Genomic DNA, 15957 nt, shown 5'->3' with positions numbered 1-15957 from the left:
TCTGGCCAATCAGAATCCTAGCCCAGCAGTCTTATCTGCTCCTGGTTTTACTTGCTGCAGGAAGATCTCGTATAAGAAGCAACACCAGATGCTAGAGATTTCAAGCATGTTATCTTGTGTTGAATAAATTTGCACAGGCAGACACGTGGAGTTAAAATAAGATCCAGCCCTCCCCCAGCCTTTCTGCTTCAGTACAGTTTGTCCTAGAGTTTTCTGCAGCTGGAGTGGATCACTGCTGTGCAATGGGAGTCTGAGTGACAGCACTAAAACTTGGAGTGGATTAGACAGTGGGATCCCGGTCCAGTTGATTAGAATGTTGGATTTTTGGGGTGTCTCTGCACGTGGTAGGGGTCATGGGTATCTGGTTTTCAGCTCTGCAGTCTTTGCTCTGCTTTTTACTGTAAGAATGATTATTTGACCAGGGTTACAGGTACTGTTGCTCTGAGTAATCAGTCGCATTTAGTCATCAATGCTTTTTTATGCGCTATATGCATTTTGGATACCTACTGTGGACTGACAGGTTGCTTTTGTGTACATTGAGCAGATGTTAATGTTGCAGGACATTTATCAGAGGTGTTAAATTAAAAAAGGCAGTTTTAATCTGCTCAGCATAGTTCATTCTGAATGGTAATTTTTACAAGTGTAATTATATGTCTGAATGAACATTATAACTGATATTTGTTGTACGTGATTATTTTCAAGTGGCACTGAGAAATTAACTGCTGCTTCAAACAGATCTGGCTTCGATTCTTGACTGGGGAACATTCTGTGCGGAGTTTACATGTTTTTTGTCTCCATGTGTGTGCTCTGGTCTCCAGCCACCTTCCACAGACGCGCTTGCCTGGTTAATCGCCCTCTGAGTAGTCAGGCGTGTGCATGCTGGTGTGCACTGGCCTTGTGCCCTGCTTTGCTGGGACTTCAGAATGGGTCCGAGTTACTAACACCCTTACCAGGAAGCCTTTCCTGACACCAGACGGATCGCTGGTGATCTTCTCTTCGTCAGACGGCAGCGTCAGTCTCTGCTCCCTCTGCAGCTGGAGAACTAACTCTCATACTGACACCTAGTGGCATCTTGGAGCACCGGATGTAATCTCCATTTCCATCTGAGTGTGTGTGTTATGCACAGCGTGTCCTGAGCAGAGGAGCTCATCAGAACAGCGCTCTGTGTTAGCTGAAGCTGATATGTGACTGCTGTTGACTTGGGGTTCACCATCTTGTTCCTGGCTCCTAGGCCCCACTTTTCATGGAAACGGTCTGAATAAGGATCCTCAGATAAACACACAAAATATACAATTTCCAAACAGTGTCCAGATACTTAAAGCTAATATTAGAGAGCCCCAGTCCAGTCATTCTTAGTCACCTGTTTATTTCAAGACTGTAAGGTCAGATAAAGGGGTGAAAGGTATTCAGATTTGTGTACCCAGTGATCCTTAAACGAGTTAAATGAACAAATCTCTTGCTTAATTTTACCAGGCGATTAAAGTGAATGGCGACTGATAAACACTCCTGGGGTCTTCAGAACCAGGGTTTGTGAATATGTTTGTGAATATGTTAGAAGGTGAATTTCAGCTCAGGAGGTCTCCTGGGTGAGAGCTGTTGCTCTGGAGCCAGGGTCTAGAGTGGCCTGGATGCAGTGGGCGTACGTTGCAGGGGTCTGATTGCTTTTCAGAGACCTCGAGCTGTTAAGGGTCAGAGGATGTGAAACAAATAACTGCTGCTCAGTGCTGAAGTTTGGGCTGGTTTCATGATCTTTGTGAAAGTGTGAAAGAAGCGTTTCGCTGGCTTTGCAGAGGAACTGGAGAATCCTGCTTGGCTGTGCGGTTTTGTTGTTTTTGCACTAGCGATTGTGTTGATAAGCTGTCGGAAAAACATGTTTTATGCATTTTTCGCATTAACAATTAGTTTTAGAAAGATGGGATGGTGTTTCTGCTGGCACTACATGATTACTGTGTTTCTGCATTGGTTTGTTGTGGGACTGTCCAGCTCTGCAAAATGTCCTTTTTTTGGTAATGGGCAGGCCTACGGTCATCTGCACGTCCATGGTCACGGCTTGGGAGTGACCTCCTGCTGCTCCTTATACAGGATGACTGGAAGGGGGTGATAGCTTGTGACTCTGCTGGAGGCTGGAGGTCTTGGTTGTAAATATGGGAGAAAACTATAACCTCCCTGTAGTAAAGTCTCCCCACCCACACACTCCCGCACAGGAGCTGGTGACACTGTGTGCTCTGTGCTGACTGGGAGATGGTGTGAGTGAGAGTGTGTGCTCTGTGCTGACTGGGAGATGGTGCGAGTGAGAGTGTGTGCTCTGTGCTGACTGGGAGATGATGTGAGTGAGAGTGTGTGCTCTGTGCTGACTGGGAGATGGTGCGAGTGAGAGTGTGTGCTCTGTGCTGACTGGGAGATGATGTGAGTGAGAGTGTGTGCTCTGTGCTGACTGGGAGATGGTGCGAGTGAGAGTGAGTGCTCTGTGCTGACTGGGAGATGATGCGAGTGAGAGTGTGTGCTCTGTGCTGACTGGGAGATGATCTGAGTGAGAGTGTGTGCTCTGTGCTGACTGGGAGATGGTGTGAGTGAGAGTGTGTGCTCTGTGCTGACTGGGAGATGGTGCGAGTGAGAGTGTGTGCTCTGTGCTGACTGGGAGATGATGTGAGTGAGAGTGTGTGCTCTGTGCTGACTGGGAGATGGTGCGAGTGAGAGTGTGTGCTCTGTGCTGACTGGGAGATGATGTGAGTGAGAGTGTGTGCTCTGTGCTGACTGGGAGATGGTGCGAGTGAGAGTGAGTGCTCTGTGCTGACTGGGAGATGATGCGAGTGAGAGTGTGTGCTCTGTGCTGACTGGGAGATGATCTGAGTGAGAGTGTGTGCTCTGTGCTGACTGGGAGATGGTGCGAGTGAGAGTGTGTGCTCTGTGCTGACTGGGAGATGATGCGAGTGAGAGTGAGTGCTCTGTGCTGACTGGGAGATGGTGCGAGTGAGAGTGTGTGCTCTGTGCTGACTGGGAGATGGTGCGAGTGAGAGTGAGTGCTCTGTGCTGACTGGGAGATGGTGCGAGTGAGAGTGTGTGCTCTGTGCTGACTGGGAGATGGTGCGAGTGAGCGTGTGTGCTCTGTGCTGACTGGGAGATGGTGTGAGTGAGAGTGGGTCTCTCCATGACCTGGGACAGCACACAGGCTGACTGCTCTGCTCTGTCCTTCCTGTCAGCCTGTCCCTCTGGGTCTCTCCATGACTCCTTCACTTCAGAGCTACAGACAGAGCAGCACTGTGGCAGCTGAGTTTCTTGCTAGGGCTGCAAAGCATGCACAGAGGAAGGGGGTGGGGTGGTTTAGGGACATCAGCTCTGGGTCCGGAACTCCGTGGCTGTTCGTCACATTGTGAATCTTACACGGGGGCGATCTGTGATGGTCAGGAAAGATGATGGCAGACTGGCACACTGACTTGCCAGCTGACTCACACACTAGCCTTGAGGATCTCAAGGACTTCACAGGTCCAGCAGCAGTGTCTCCGCTTGGGCTTTGATCCGCTCCAGGTTTAAGAGTGCAGTAAATCAGACTCCCATTACACAGCAGTCTCTTCCACTCCAGGTTTTACTGGTTGCAGGTGCTCTCTCAGCTGTACTTGCAGTGCTATAGTGGGATATCTGATACTCTGTCTAGAGTATTTTAACTCCACAGTGTCTGTGCAGTGTATAGTGACTTACTTAAGACAAAATGCAAAAGTCTACAAAGTGTCTGTGATAAATCAGAACCCCTGAACTTTAGTAGTTCATTCAGCAACTTAACAGCCTCTGGCAGGGGTGAATGAGTGTTCAGTAATGAGGTACTGCAGCTAAGGGAACAGTATTAATTACATGCTGTAAATCAGTGTAAACATATTGTCTCAGACACAGGGGACAACACTTGAGTCTGCAGCTGTGTACACACTGACACACGTGTTGAGGTGTGCACTGGCCCCACAGACAGAGGCATGCCCGCGATGGAGTGACACACAAACACGTGAGCTTGTCATGCAGATGTGCATGCACACATATTCATAACACACACCCCTCCCAACTCCGCAGGTTTTTTCAGTTCAGACATTTTTTTTATCTTCCCATACTTCTCACCGATGATGTCAGTTGCCTAGCAACTGAGCTATCAGGTCCCGATTGTTGCCATGACGATGTGACAGGGGCATCGTGGAGAGAATACTGGAGGTAGCAATCCTGGAAAACAAGAGGGGTAGGGGGACACAGAGGGCAAGGGGAATGGGGGGGTAGATAGGAAACAGAGGGAGATGGAAAGACAAGGAACAAGGTAAACAGGAGAGGGAGACAGAGGAACAGGGAAAGAGAGCAGAGTGAGGGAGGAGAGAGGAGAGGAGACAGGGAAAGGGAGCAGAGTGAGGGAGGAGAGAGGAGAGGAGACAGGGAAAGGGAGCAGAGTGAGGCAGGAGAGAGGAGACTGAGGAACAGGGAAAGGGACCAGAGTGAGGGAGGAGAGAGTAGACTGAGGAACAGGGGAAGGGAGCAGAGTGAGGGAGGAGAGAGGAGACTGAGGAACAGGGGAAGGGAGCAGAGTGAGGGAAGAGAGAAGACTGAGGAAAGGAAAGGGAGCAGAGTGAGAGGAGAGGGGACAGGCAAAGGGAGCAGAGTGAGGGATTAGAGAGGATAGGAGACAGAGGAACAGGGAAAGGGAGCAGATTGAGGGAGGAGAGAGGAGAGGAGACATAGGAACAGGGAAAGGGACCGGAGTGAGGGAGGAGAGAGGAGACTGAGGAACAGGGGAAGGGAGCAGAGTGTGGGAGGAGAGAGGAGACTGAGGAACAGGGGGAGGGAGGAGAGAGGAGACTGAGGAACAGGGGAAGGGAGCAGAGTGAGGGAGGAGAGAGGAAACTGAGGAACAGGGGAAGGGAGCAGAGTGAGGGAGGAGAGAGGAAAGGAGGGGACGGAGCGAGGGATGGAAGAGGGAAATGAGAGAGGCTCATCCTTTATTTGCTGAAGTGTTCATGCCGACTGATCTGTGGTTCAGCAGCCTGACTCGTTTCTGGATTGCAGTTACTCTATATATTTCAGCCACATTTCAGGAACTTTGTTGCCACCGAATAGCAGAGCCTGAGAGGGCTCCTCCGTCAGCGGCGCATCACTGCTGCTCGCGTGAGACCCCCAGTCCGCTAGGGCCCCGCTCATCCAGGAGCTGGGCATCGCCCCTCCCTTCATCTCCCCGCAGATGGAGTACGGTAGAGGAGCGCAGCGTGGCTGACGTGTTGGCTGGAGGTTGTCCTGCCGTTGGCGCTGGTGCTGTCGCATTGACTCTGCGACTCCAGCCCCTGCCGCGCAGCGAGGCTGTGCTGCGGCTCTCCAGTGCCCAGCCCAGAGCCGCGGCATTTTAATATCGCAGGCAGCCCGTCAGGCCAGCCCCGTCCAGTCCGGACCACCGGCCCCCAGGCCGTCACGCTTGAATCCAGAGCAGTCCTGTCCAGCCCAGTTCTACACAGTGCAGCCCGGTTCAGCCCCCACTGCACCCCATCGCAGCAGAAAAACTTCCCAGATCACTTCACCAGGCCCCCTAACTGGCAGCGCGAGCAGTCTATTTATACTCCCGATCCCTCACTTCATTAGCAGGATCTTTAAATAACGCACTTTAATTCTAAATAACAGTTAGAACAGTTACATCAGCGAGGGAGAGAGAGAGAATGGCAATAGGCACTCTCCGCCTGCGTTGGCAGCAGCTCTCGCTACACTTCGGATACAGCCCTCCGGAAGAAGAGAACCAACACAGGGAAGGAAGGGCGGAACAAGGGAGGTCCGAAGTTTTGTCCGTTGTAATTTATTGTCCGACAAAGGATAGAGCCGGAAGCAGGACCAGAGTCTCGGAACGCTCACAGGCAAGAGGAGCTCCAGTCAGCCCAGCTGCCTCTCTGACTGACGAGGATTTCTTCATTCAGCCGATTCTTGAAAGAGCCCACAGAAGCTCCTTCTGTAACACAGCTGGGCAGCTCATTCCAGACACCCGCCACCCTTTGTGTAAAACGCCTGCTGCTCTCGGCCCTGAATGTGCTTTGTACAGTCTCTGCTTGTGTCCCAGCAAGGCTGTTTCACGAGAGACCCTGACGTGAAACCACCTGGGTTGGATTTCTCTGTAACCTTTCAGAACCCGAACACTTACATCAAGTACATCAAGTCCCCCTTGTGGTTTCTTCTGTTCAAGACTGAAGATACTCGGTTCCTTTACCCTCTGTGCTACATTCCTCTAAGCCAGGAACTTGATTCGTACAAGTGCTCCCTAGTGGAACTGCCGGCACAGGAGCTGCTCCAGTAAAGGGCTGTGGGGTTTCTATGTTGGGGCTCCCGTAGTTACAGCAGAGGCAGGGCCCAGTGAACTGGCTGCGTATGGTGCAGCAGAAGTGGAGCTGACTGTGTGTACTTAGGCCACAATGGATTGCCTGGGTGTAACCGAGTGAGGTACAGTAGTTCATCTGAATATATTTGGGGTACAGTGTGTTTGAGCATAATAGGGTTACAGTGGATAGCCTAGGAGTACATTGCATTGACTGGTAGTGTAATAGAAGTATTATATTGGGGTGTCTGGGGGTACAGATATTGTTAGGTATGATTCTGTTTGGCACCTATGTTACCGTACCTGAGTGGTTGTTATCCAGTATCAGTCATTGGGCTTTCTCCCTCGTTCTCTCTCGAACCCTAGATAATGGAAGGAGGTGAGGAGTGGGGAGTGAGCGAGGGAGAGATGGAAATGGGAAGAGAGAACAGAAATCTAAGACTGTGATTAAAAAAAGGAAGATAGCGCTCATCGGTTGAAGGGAAAGATGTTCAGAAAGCGTAGGTGAGAATCTCTCTCCCTCTCCGTCTCTCTCTCGCTCTCCCTCTCCGTCACACACACACGCACACACGCGCGCGCGCTCGCACTGTGTGAATCACAGCCCAGTCATTCAGTCGGGAGTTTTGCTACCCAGTGTGATCAATACAACAGCACGACATTCCCAAATACTGCCTGACTGCTTCCAAGGGAAAATCCCTGGCTCTCTGTCTTTCGCCCCCCAACCCTCCTCCTCTCCCTGTCATCCCCACCTTTCTCTCCCTCCCTTCCCCCTCCTCTTTTTTCCTCTGTTATTCCAGATTATCCCCCTGTTTTTCCCCCGGAGTCCTTTCCTTAGCCCTCTACTTTCCAAACCCCCCACCTCCTCCTTCCAGCTCCTACCCCTTCCCCACCTCCCCTTCCCAGAAACCCCCTCCTCCTTCTCCTCAGCCCCTCTCTCTCTCCTCTCTCCCTCTCTCTCCAAGCGCCTAGGAAATCGCTTCATTTTTTTGCCCACTTACTGATGAAGGGAAGACCGAAGTTGACGTCTCTCTGTTCCTGCGTGGTAGGTCCGCTCCTGGAGCCTGTGTGATAGCCCTGCTTCGCGTCTCGCCGGAGCGCGGGGCTGCCTCCGCCGCCGCCGCTGCTGGCTGAAGCCTTGTTAGAGGGATTGTTCAGTGGAGAGAGGGAGTTGCGTTTGTTGTAATGAGGGGGGGTTGCAGGCGATGTAATTTGTGTGTCTGTCTGTGTGTCTATCTGCCTGCCTATCTGCCTGTCTGTCTGTCTGTCTGTCTGTCTATCTGCCTGCCTGTCTGTCTGCTCCAATCTGTCTGTGTGTCTATCTGCCTGCCTGTCTGTCTGCTCCAATCTGTCTGTGTGTCTATCTGCCTGCCCCTGCTGCCTGTCTGTCTGCTTGTCTGTCTGTAGGGCCCCGGAGTTGTTTAGAGGAGATGCGCTAAGAGTTGCCTGCTCTGCCCCCTCCCGCCGCACACACCCCTTTCCCTTCCCCGTGTGTTTTTCGCAGGGGTGCGTATGGCGTGGCAGGGAGTGGACGTGTGGTGACACTTGTGCTGTGTGTCCTGCTGCCGTGTCTCTCTCACCCTGTTCTCTCCTCCTCCTTCCCTCCATCTCTCCCTCCCTCTGCTCTCTGCTCTGTCTCTGCCTCTCCCCGCCGCGCTGTTGTCGCTGCTGTGGGCTGTTTCTCTGTGAAGCTGCGCGTCTTTAGGCCGGAGGTGGGTCTGGCGTGTGTGTGTGCGCATGTCGAAGTGGCTCAAGTTCTTTCAGCTGGTTTCGGTGCTTGTGAACCTTGGCGCGTTGCCCAGTTGGTGTTCCCGTGTGCTGTGCGTGTGCGCTCGGAGAAGGCGTGTGCCTGAGACCTCCAGCAGACATGTCACATGTAGCGTGCTTGTGTGTGAGAAGGAGACAGGCCTGTCTGTACGTGTGCGCGTGTGCGTGTACTGCCCCTGCTGTAACTGCAGCAGCCCTGTAACTCCAGCAGGTCCAGTAACCCGTGTCAAACAGCAGGACCTGGCGCGGGGTTGGTGCACCTGTTGCTCTGTCCGGCAGTGGGAGGGCGGTGTTCTACTGCAAGACTCTGCTGCAGAACGGAGGGGGGGCAGTGCGTGTCACACGGCTAACGGCTATCACGGAGGGGCGTGTCAGAGGAGCACATCTGCTCTTCCTCGTAGTACCCCACGAGTGAGACACACAAGAGCCATCCAGCCTGCTTGGTATTTAATAGTCGATTGATCCAAAGATCTCATCCCGTCATTGCTTGAAAGAGGCCGGGGTGGTATCGGCCTCAACAGCATGACAGGGTAGGTTGTTCAACTCTCCCACAACCCTCTGTGCACAGACGTGCGCAGGGACTTTCCTCCAGTTCTCCATTTTAAATGTGCTTCCACATAGCTTCCACTTGTGCCCTCTGGCTCGTGTGTCACTGTTGAGTCTGTTCAGTTCTCTGGGCGGAGCGTGGTGATGCCCTGAGGTGTTTGGATGCTCCTATCAGGTGCCTTCCTAGTCTTTCCTGCTCAAGACCGAAGAGATTCAGTTCCTTTCACCCGTCAGTGTAAGACATGGGACACCTGGAAAGGTATCTGGTCACTCTTCTCTGGACTGATTTCAGAGCAGCAGTATCTTTTCTATAACACCCTGACCAAAATTGTACACAATATTCTCAATGAGGCCTAATTAATGTGTTATAGAATCATAGCATAACATAATTTTAACATTCTGGAAGTGTTAACTTCCTTTCCCAGATGATTTAGAAATACCATATAAATGACATCACCATAAACCGGAATGTGTAAATTCAGCTTTGCGTTCCCTGTAAACACCCTTCTAGGTGCCTCCTACCTCCACATACTCTCACTTTCAAGGACCATTTAGAGACACCCTGAGGAGACCATGCAAACTCCAAACAGAAGGATCCCCAGACTGGAAACAAACCCAGGACCCAAGAGCTGTGAGGCAGCAGTGCTCACTGCAGAGCCTGTTAATATTGTTCTGTTAATCAGTAGCACTAGCATTGCTGCTGTTGCTGGGGTGGAGAATAAGTACCCCTCGAGGACTCACTCAGAAAGAGCTGATGGCTCATCCCTGCTGTTGCCCCTGGGGCCAACACGATACAGAGAGGCGGTCCGGAGGGCCGCCAGCAGATCCCGCCGCCCCCGTGACGTACAGCGACTTCCTCCGTGAGAACGCCTATGCTGCTGCCCGCTGTGCCTCTCGAGGAAGCAGCGGAGGAGGCAAAGCGAGGGAAGTTTAGTTCGAAATGGACGGCCCAAAGTTAAAACCCTCAGGTAGAACAGCGTGTACAGATTTGGTCGCCACATTACAAAAACAAAAAGTCCTGCTCCAGACCCAGTCCAGAGAAGAGCAGCCAGATACACTGTAAGATGGGCCCTCCACTGACAGGCCGGAGGGGCTGAATCTTATCGTCCTGAACAGAGAAGACAACAGGGCCAGGGCCTTCCAAATACCTGATCCAGCTATTCCAGCTCCGCACAGGCATCCACAAAGTCAGTCCCAGCAGACGTCCTCGCAGTGCTGTGGGGCAAACGTCTTAAGAGGGATTGCTGCTGTGCTGCTGTGGTTTTAGCCAGCTGCGTTGAGCTTCGTCAGGTCCGCGAGCGACACGGCGCTGTTGGAGGAGTCAGGAGTGCTTCACCAGGCGGTACTGGGATTTGTCTGCATTCCATAGTGCCGAGAAGAACTTCAATTAAGGGGGCAGTGGTGCTGTAATTAAGTGCAGAATGGTGCTGTAATTAGAGAATTGCGCGGTGATGAATTAACGAATTAGAAAGTGGAGCCACACCGCCATTCCTGGTGAAACTGTCCGCTGTGCAGCGGCTGCGATTCCGCTGGCGGCAGGCACCCTAAAACAAGCAGGTTTCTTTGAAGGAAGAGGGGAAAAAAGAATTATTGTTCTTAATTTGTTGATTGAAACAGGTGCCCTAACGCGACAGTGACTGTGGAAGTCAAATCGTGTTTCTGATGAAACTCTCATTCTCTTCCCGGCTGCTCATTATTTCACTGGTGCAATAATTCAGTTAACTGGGGAAAACTTTAACACGTCCGCAGGCTGTAATTCTTTGGCTATTTTATCTTGAATTACTGTCAGCAGCCCCACTGACCGGGGTGGGGCAGTCTTCTTAGCCTGCTGCACAGGAGCGCCCCCCTGTGGCTGGCCTGTGTGCTGCTGCCGCTGAGGGCCGTGTTGGCCTCCCAGTTGGCTCTCACTCTAGCGAGCTGGTCAGCGATTGGCCATATCCAGCCTGGGTGGCTGCCAGTGAGGAGGGGGCTGTTTGCAGTGCTGGTTTTCTGAGAAGTAAAAGCGGGAATCTGCTTGTGCAGGTTTCCCTGTCTCTGGTCTCAGCACGGCGCCCCCGTGTGGCGAGGGCGGGCGGTGGCGAGGTGTCCGTGTTCCCTGACGTGTCGCAGGCGAGCGCCGGCCGTCCTGTCGCACTCAGCGATTCGCTCATCTGGGCAGCGGCTGAGGTTCTGTCTGCGGGCCACAGAGCACAGAACCTGCTGCAGGGAGACTGGACTGACCGGCGGGCCTCCTGCTTCCTTCAGGCCCTCACCTACTTCAGTGTGAACACGAGGAAGAACGCAGCGAGCAGAGCTCCTTTCAGCCCAGCTGATTCGTCTGCTTGCTCATGAGCTCACTGATCCCAGAGTTCGGTGACGCCAGCCTGCCCGGGCCTAGACTCCAACTCGGACAAGGGCTTTGCTCCTTCCGAGACGTGCTGGCAGCTTGGGCTGGGGCTCAGCTCAGACGAAGTCTCCTTTCAATCACCGAATAGCAGGATTTTCCAAAAACCAAAACAAAGCAGAACCTTTGCTTAGAAGACATTATGAAGCTATAGTGACTTCAGACTGGAGACGGAAGAGGTGTTGAAGGCAAAAATCAAATTGATATTTTTCACTTAAACATAAATCAAATGAGGCTTTTCAGATGCGTGATGGATGTTAAAACAAATTCTGCTCGCGATAAACTATCCAGAGGTGTCCTTGAATACAGGGCTCATGAATGCTCTTAGGTTATGCTGTCAGATTGATTATTGATTGGTTAATTGATTTCTGTTGACTGTTTCACATTGGACCTGAACTACAGTTGCCTTTTCATTGTGACCACTCCAGTCCCAGTGCACGCACTGCCTGGATGTGTGCCCTTCATTGGGGTTGCAGCAAACCTGCGCATCACAGATTCGTGTTCTTGCCACAGCTGTGTGTGTGTGTGTATGTGTGTGTGTGTGTGTGTGTGTGTGTGTGTGTGTGTGTGTGTGTGTGTGTGTGTGTGTGCGCGCACGTGTGCAGAACAAGAAATCTCCAGGTGTGTGTACCAGTGGGGGGCATGGTGAGGACTCTCTGAGCAGGCCCCCCTATGTTTTACTCAGCCAACGTTTCACAGAAAGGGGGCGCTCTTGAGCAACAAGCCGAGCACACCTTGGCAGACTCGAGGCCACACCCCCCCAGCAGCACTTGGCTAATCGTGCACCGCCACTTGTGGACACCCCAGTCTTGGGGGGCTGTTGACTGAGCCCAGACTGGAGGGGTGTTGTCTTGCCCGTGGGTGTGAGAGCTCGCTGGCTGGGCTCTGTGACTGGGAGCTGTTGTTTGACCAGGAACTGCTGTTAAACACATGAGTTGGTTATTTGTGTCCTTCCTGTTTGGAATCACAATCAAGGTTAGGGCTCTGTTTTCGAAGCAGGATATCCATGGAAACCAGTGAACGTTCCAGATTGAACTGTACGTGCTGCAGAGCGGAGACTCGCACAGGAGAGCGGAGAGAGAGGGAGAGATGGGAGCACAGCGAGGGAGACGGGAGGAGAGAGAAGGGAGATGGAAGGGAAAAGAGATGGGAGGAGAGAGGGAGAAAGGAGAGAGATGGGAGCACAGTGAGGGAGACGGGAGGAGAGAGGAGAGAGGGGGAGAGAGGGAGATGGGAGGGTTGCTGAGTGTCATTTGCTCCCAACTATTCAATTCCAAACAACTTTATTGGCATGACTGATAAATAACAGTGTTGCAGTGTTGCAGATACACCCAACACAGCAACAACTGTACATTCATGTATAATACAAATACATCACTGAACATTTACATACCACATACAACACAGAACACTATTGAGAGACAGGCTCACTGTTCCTCAGGCTGTGACAGGAAATCACACACTGTACAGGGCTGCCTGCTCAATTGAGTTCCCTTCCCCCTCTCCCAGTAGGATAGGAAGCCTGTTCTCATTCTGGCAGGTATGGGAATTCTGGTATTAGATTTGTTATTTTTGGGAAGAATGTTTGTCTCCATGCATTAGCAAGTGCACCTCTGTCTCTGTTTCTCCCTGCTGGTAGTGGGAGCACAGCCTGTCCTCTCTGGGCAGCCAGGTCTACCTGTGTCGCCCGGTTTCTATGGCCAGTCACTGTACTTTGTCAGGATCTGTTTCTTTTTGCTATTTCTTACCCTGGTCAGATATTCAGATAGTGTGTTATTCAAATCATCCAATTCAAATTGTGATAGTGTGATATTCAAATCATCTGTTTAGGATTCTGTTCCATTCTGGATTGTGTAGTGCTTGTGTGCGTGTCCTCATGGGTAAGGTGGTGGTGTTTCTCTTCTGCTGTGATTTGGTTGAGTGTGGTTCGTGCTGTTTTAGCTGGCTGGTGTCGGTGAGCCTCTGGACCAGCTGGCTGAAGGAGCTCTTCTCCGGGCTCAGCTCCTGGCTCAGCAGGGCCTTGTGGTGGTACAAGTTCTGGGCAGTTTCTCAGGTGTAACCAGTATTTGATTGCTCTCATCTTTATGCTGATTAGTAATGGGTATTGGTCTAATTCAGCCCTGCATGTGCTGTTAGGAGTTTTTCTCTGTACTCGGGGGATGTTTTTACAAAACTCTGTGTGCGGTTTCTATGGGGTGTTTTGTCCCATTGAGTGTAATCCTGGTCGGTGAGTGGACCCCAGACTGCACTGCCATATAGGGCAATGGGTTGGATACACTTTCAAATTTGTATGGGAGGCATGATGTTGTGGAGGAACAAGTAATAGGTTTATTCCTTGCTAAAAATAAGAAGAAAGAGAACACAACGTTTCGGCCGTGGAGCCTTCTTCAGGTCACCTGAAGAAGGCTCCACGGCCGAAACGTTGTGTTCTCTTTCTTCTTTTTTTCAGCATGGAATGAACCTATTACTTGTTCCTTTGCAGCCTACGCATGCTGACGCAGCTACCCACCTGAACTACTATGATGTTGTGGAGTCTACTTCGAATGGTGTAGTAGGTTCTGCATGCCTTCTCCTCCAGTGCCTTTGCTGCTAGGTCAGAACTCCCAGATGGACTGATTGTCAGTCTGAGGTATGTGTGGTATGTGTAGCTGGTTATTCCAGCTGTGTGTGGCGCTTCAGCTGGGCTCCCTGTAGCGACAGCAGGCTTTCCCTTGGCCTTCTCTCTGTGCAGGGTCCCATGGGCTCTTGGGGCTCCGTCCTGTGTCTGTGCTTTGCCATGTGAGGCGACCCAGAGGCTGCTGATCGCTGAATTCCTGCAGGGCAAACTGGACTGAACCTCTGAACTCTGCAGTGAGAGATCTGGTCTCAACATTGGTCCACAGAACCCTGAGCCAAAAGCTGAGAATCTGTTGGGCTGTCTTGACACTAGTGATGTACAGATGTTCTCTTCAGATCTGATGGTGATGAGTGTGAATGTGAAGATACAGATGAGCTGGACTGTGTCCTCACAGTCTACAGATTTAATGATTTTTTTAATCTTTTTTTTTTCTTGTATTGCAAGTTCTGTAGTATGTATATATGAAAAGGCTGTTACTTAAATGTCTTTTTAAATATGTGTAAGGCTTTGTGTATATATGTGTTTGCGTTGACAAATTGTGTGGATGTAATACCGCTGATTTAGAATCCCGTGTTTCTGTCGGCATCGCTGCTTGTGCGAGTTCGCGCCTGCATCAGTGTCAGTCGTATCTAAACGCATATAAACCTCAAGCCCGTGAGTTGTATAATTGAGACAAAACAGGGCTGTAGGTTCAGCGCTGTGTGAAAGCGCCACGCCTCGGACCCGGGTCTATCGCCCCGTGCCGCCGGGGGCGCGCGGGCTCGTGCCGGGGTGGGAGCGGCAGCGCGCTCCTGTGCGCGGGCTCGCGGGCGCGCGCGCAGCCGCCCGCCGCAGTCAGTCCTGAGCGGAATGCACAATACCGCCGCCGGCCGGCTCCCCGGCCCCACCGCGCGGCCGCAGCCGCAACTGCACGTCGGCGGCAGACTCCCGCGCGGGAGGATGTGCGATGGCTCAGTCCTGCTTTCAGTCTCGCAGTGCGAGACGCGGCGTGAAGCTGTACTGTAAGCGTTCTGTCGCAGCCCGGCCAGCTGAGCGAGTAACTGCCGTCAAGAGAAAGAGGTGTGATTGCTGCCGGAGAGGCAGTTAATAACACGTTCGTGTTGTTTTAGGATGTGTTCTTGTTTGGCATGTCGTGTCCTTTTCCAAACCGCTTTGTACCCTCCGGTGTGGCGGGAAGCCGGAGCCGGGCGCAAGGCAGGGCACACCCTGGGCAGGACGCCAGTCCATCACAGGACAAGTGCAAGCCAATCGTACACGGGGACACTCTGGAGGCCACGGTACAGGCTGAGGGGGGACATTTGGCCTGGACACCGGGAGAACTCCCTATTCTTATCGAGAAATGCCCGGCGATCTTTAATGACCACTGGGGGTCAGGACCTCGGTTTAATGTCTCATCTGAAAGACGGTGTTCTTGCTTGTACCGGTAATAAGTAAGCCAGTAACTAGGACCAGGCCCTACAATCATTTTTGAAGGAATTATTTCGATATGACTGGCAATAGAATAGGAAATGCAGTAATTGTGCTGTGAAAATACCTCTCTGTGCTTCCTTTCCACTGGCAGAGCTGAGCTCACCCAGGGAGAGCGAATTGGGATGGGGTGATGTCATCCCTTCGGACGCTCCGGTTTAAAATGTAAGATCAAAGGATCTCCATCACAGAACCACTGCTGATATACCTGACCGCAGTACAGGCTTTCAGCCCAAAGGCACACAACTTCCACTCCACCAGACAGTACTGGACTAGCACAGCATCCCTGCTGTTAGCTCCGCGGAGTCCAGCATCCCCTTCCGTATGAATTCGTTTCCTGATTCGAACCCTGGCCATCCACGATGGCCATGACAGACGCACTACCAGCAGGACAGACCCACTGCTAAACCACCAGGACTCGAAGGAGATCAGTAGGGATGATCAGTATGCCGGCAGCATATCACCCTGCAACTCCCAGCTGGCAGCCCACTGCAGCTCAGCAGGTGTGAGCCTGGTCAGTACCTGGATGGGAGACCTGCTGGGGAAAACTACGGCTGCTGCTGGAAGAGGTGTTAGTGGGGCCAGTAGGGGGCACTCACCCTGCGGTCTGTGTGGGTCCTAATGCCCCAGTATAGTGACAGGGACACTAGACTGTAAACAGGCGCAGCCCTTTGGGTGATATGTAAAACCGAGGTCCTGACTCTCTGTGGTCATTAAAAATCCCAGGGCGCTTCTCGAAAACAGTAGGGGTGTAACCCCAGCGTCCTGGCCAAATTTCCCATTGACCAATCATGGCCTCCTAATAATCCCCCTCTATGAATTGGCTTCATCACTCTGTTCTCCTGCCCACATCATCCAGGTGGGGCT

The 15957-nt window shown here is 52.0% G+C and overlaps 1 protein-coding gene across 6 annotated transcripts in view; it reads left to right on the top strand.

Moving 5' to 3' along the window:
• The window catches only part of LOC148672617 (disks large homolog 4-like), a 123761-nt gene that overhangs the window by 29406 nt on the left and 78398 nt on the right, over nucleotides 1–15957 (top strand). Inside the window, exon 1 of one of the 6 annotated variants that reach the window (XM_088628412.1) lies at nucleotides 6920–7355. The exons of the other annotated variants lie outside the window; for them this stretch is intronic. Within the exon in view, the coding sequence (XP_088484538.1) occupies nucleotides 7314–7355 (42 nt within the window). The 5' untranslated portion in view covers nucleotides 6920–7313. Of the gene's footprint in view, nucleotides 1–6919; nucleotides 7356–15957 lie in introns of those variants that run through there. 6 annotated transcript variants of the gene reach the window in all.

Source organism: Lepisosteus platostomus, chromosome 4 (assembly GCF_059453375.1).
Source record: "Lepisosteus platostomus isolate fLepPlt1 chromosome 4, fLepPlt1.hap1, whole genome shotgun sequence".
Classification (NCBI taxonomy): Eukaryota; Metazoa; Chordata; class Actinopteri; order Semionotiformes; family Lepisosteidae; genus Lepisosteus; species Lepisosteus platostomus.
The sequence above is the reverse complement of the archived record's forward strand: the minus strand, read 5'-3'. Positions and strand labels throughout refer to the sequence as shown.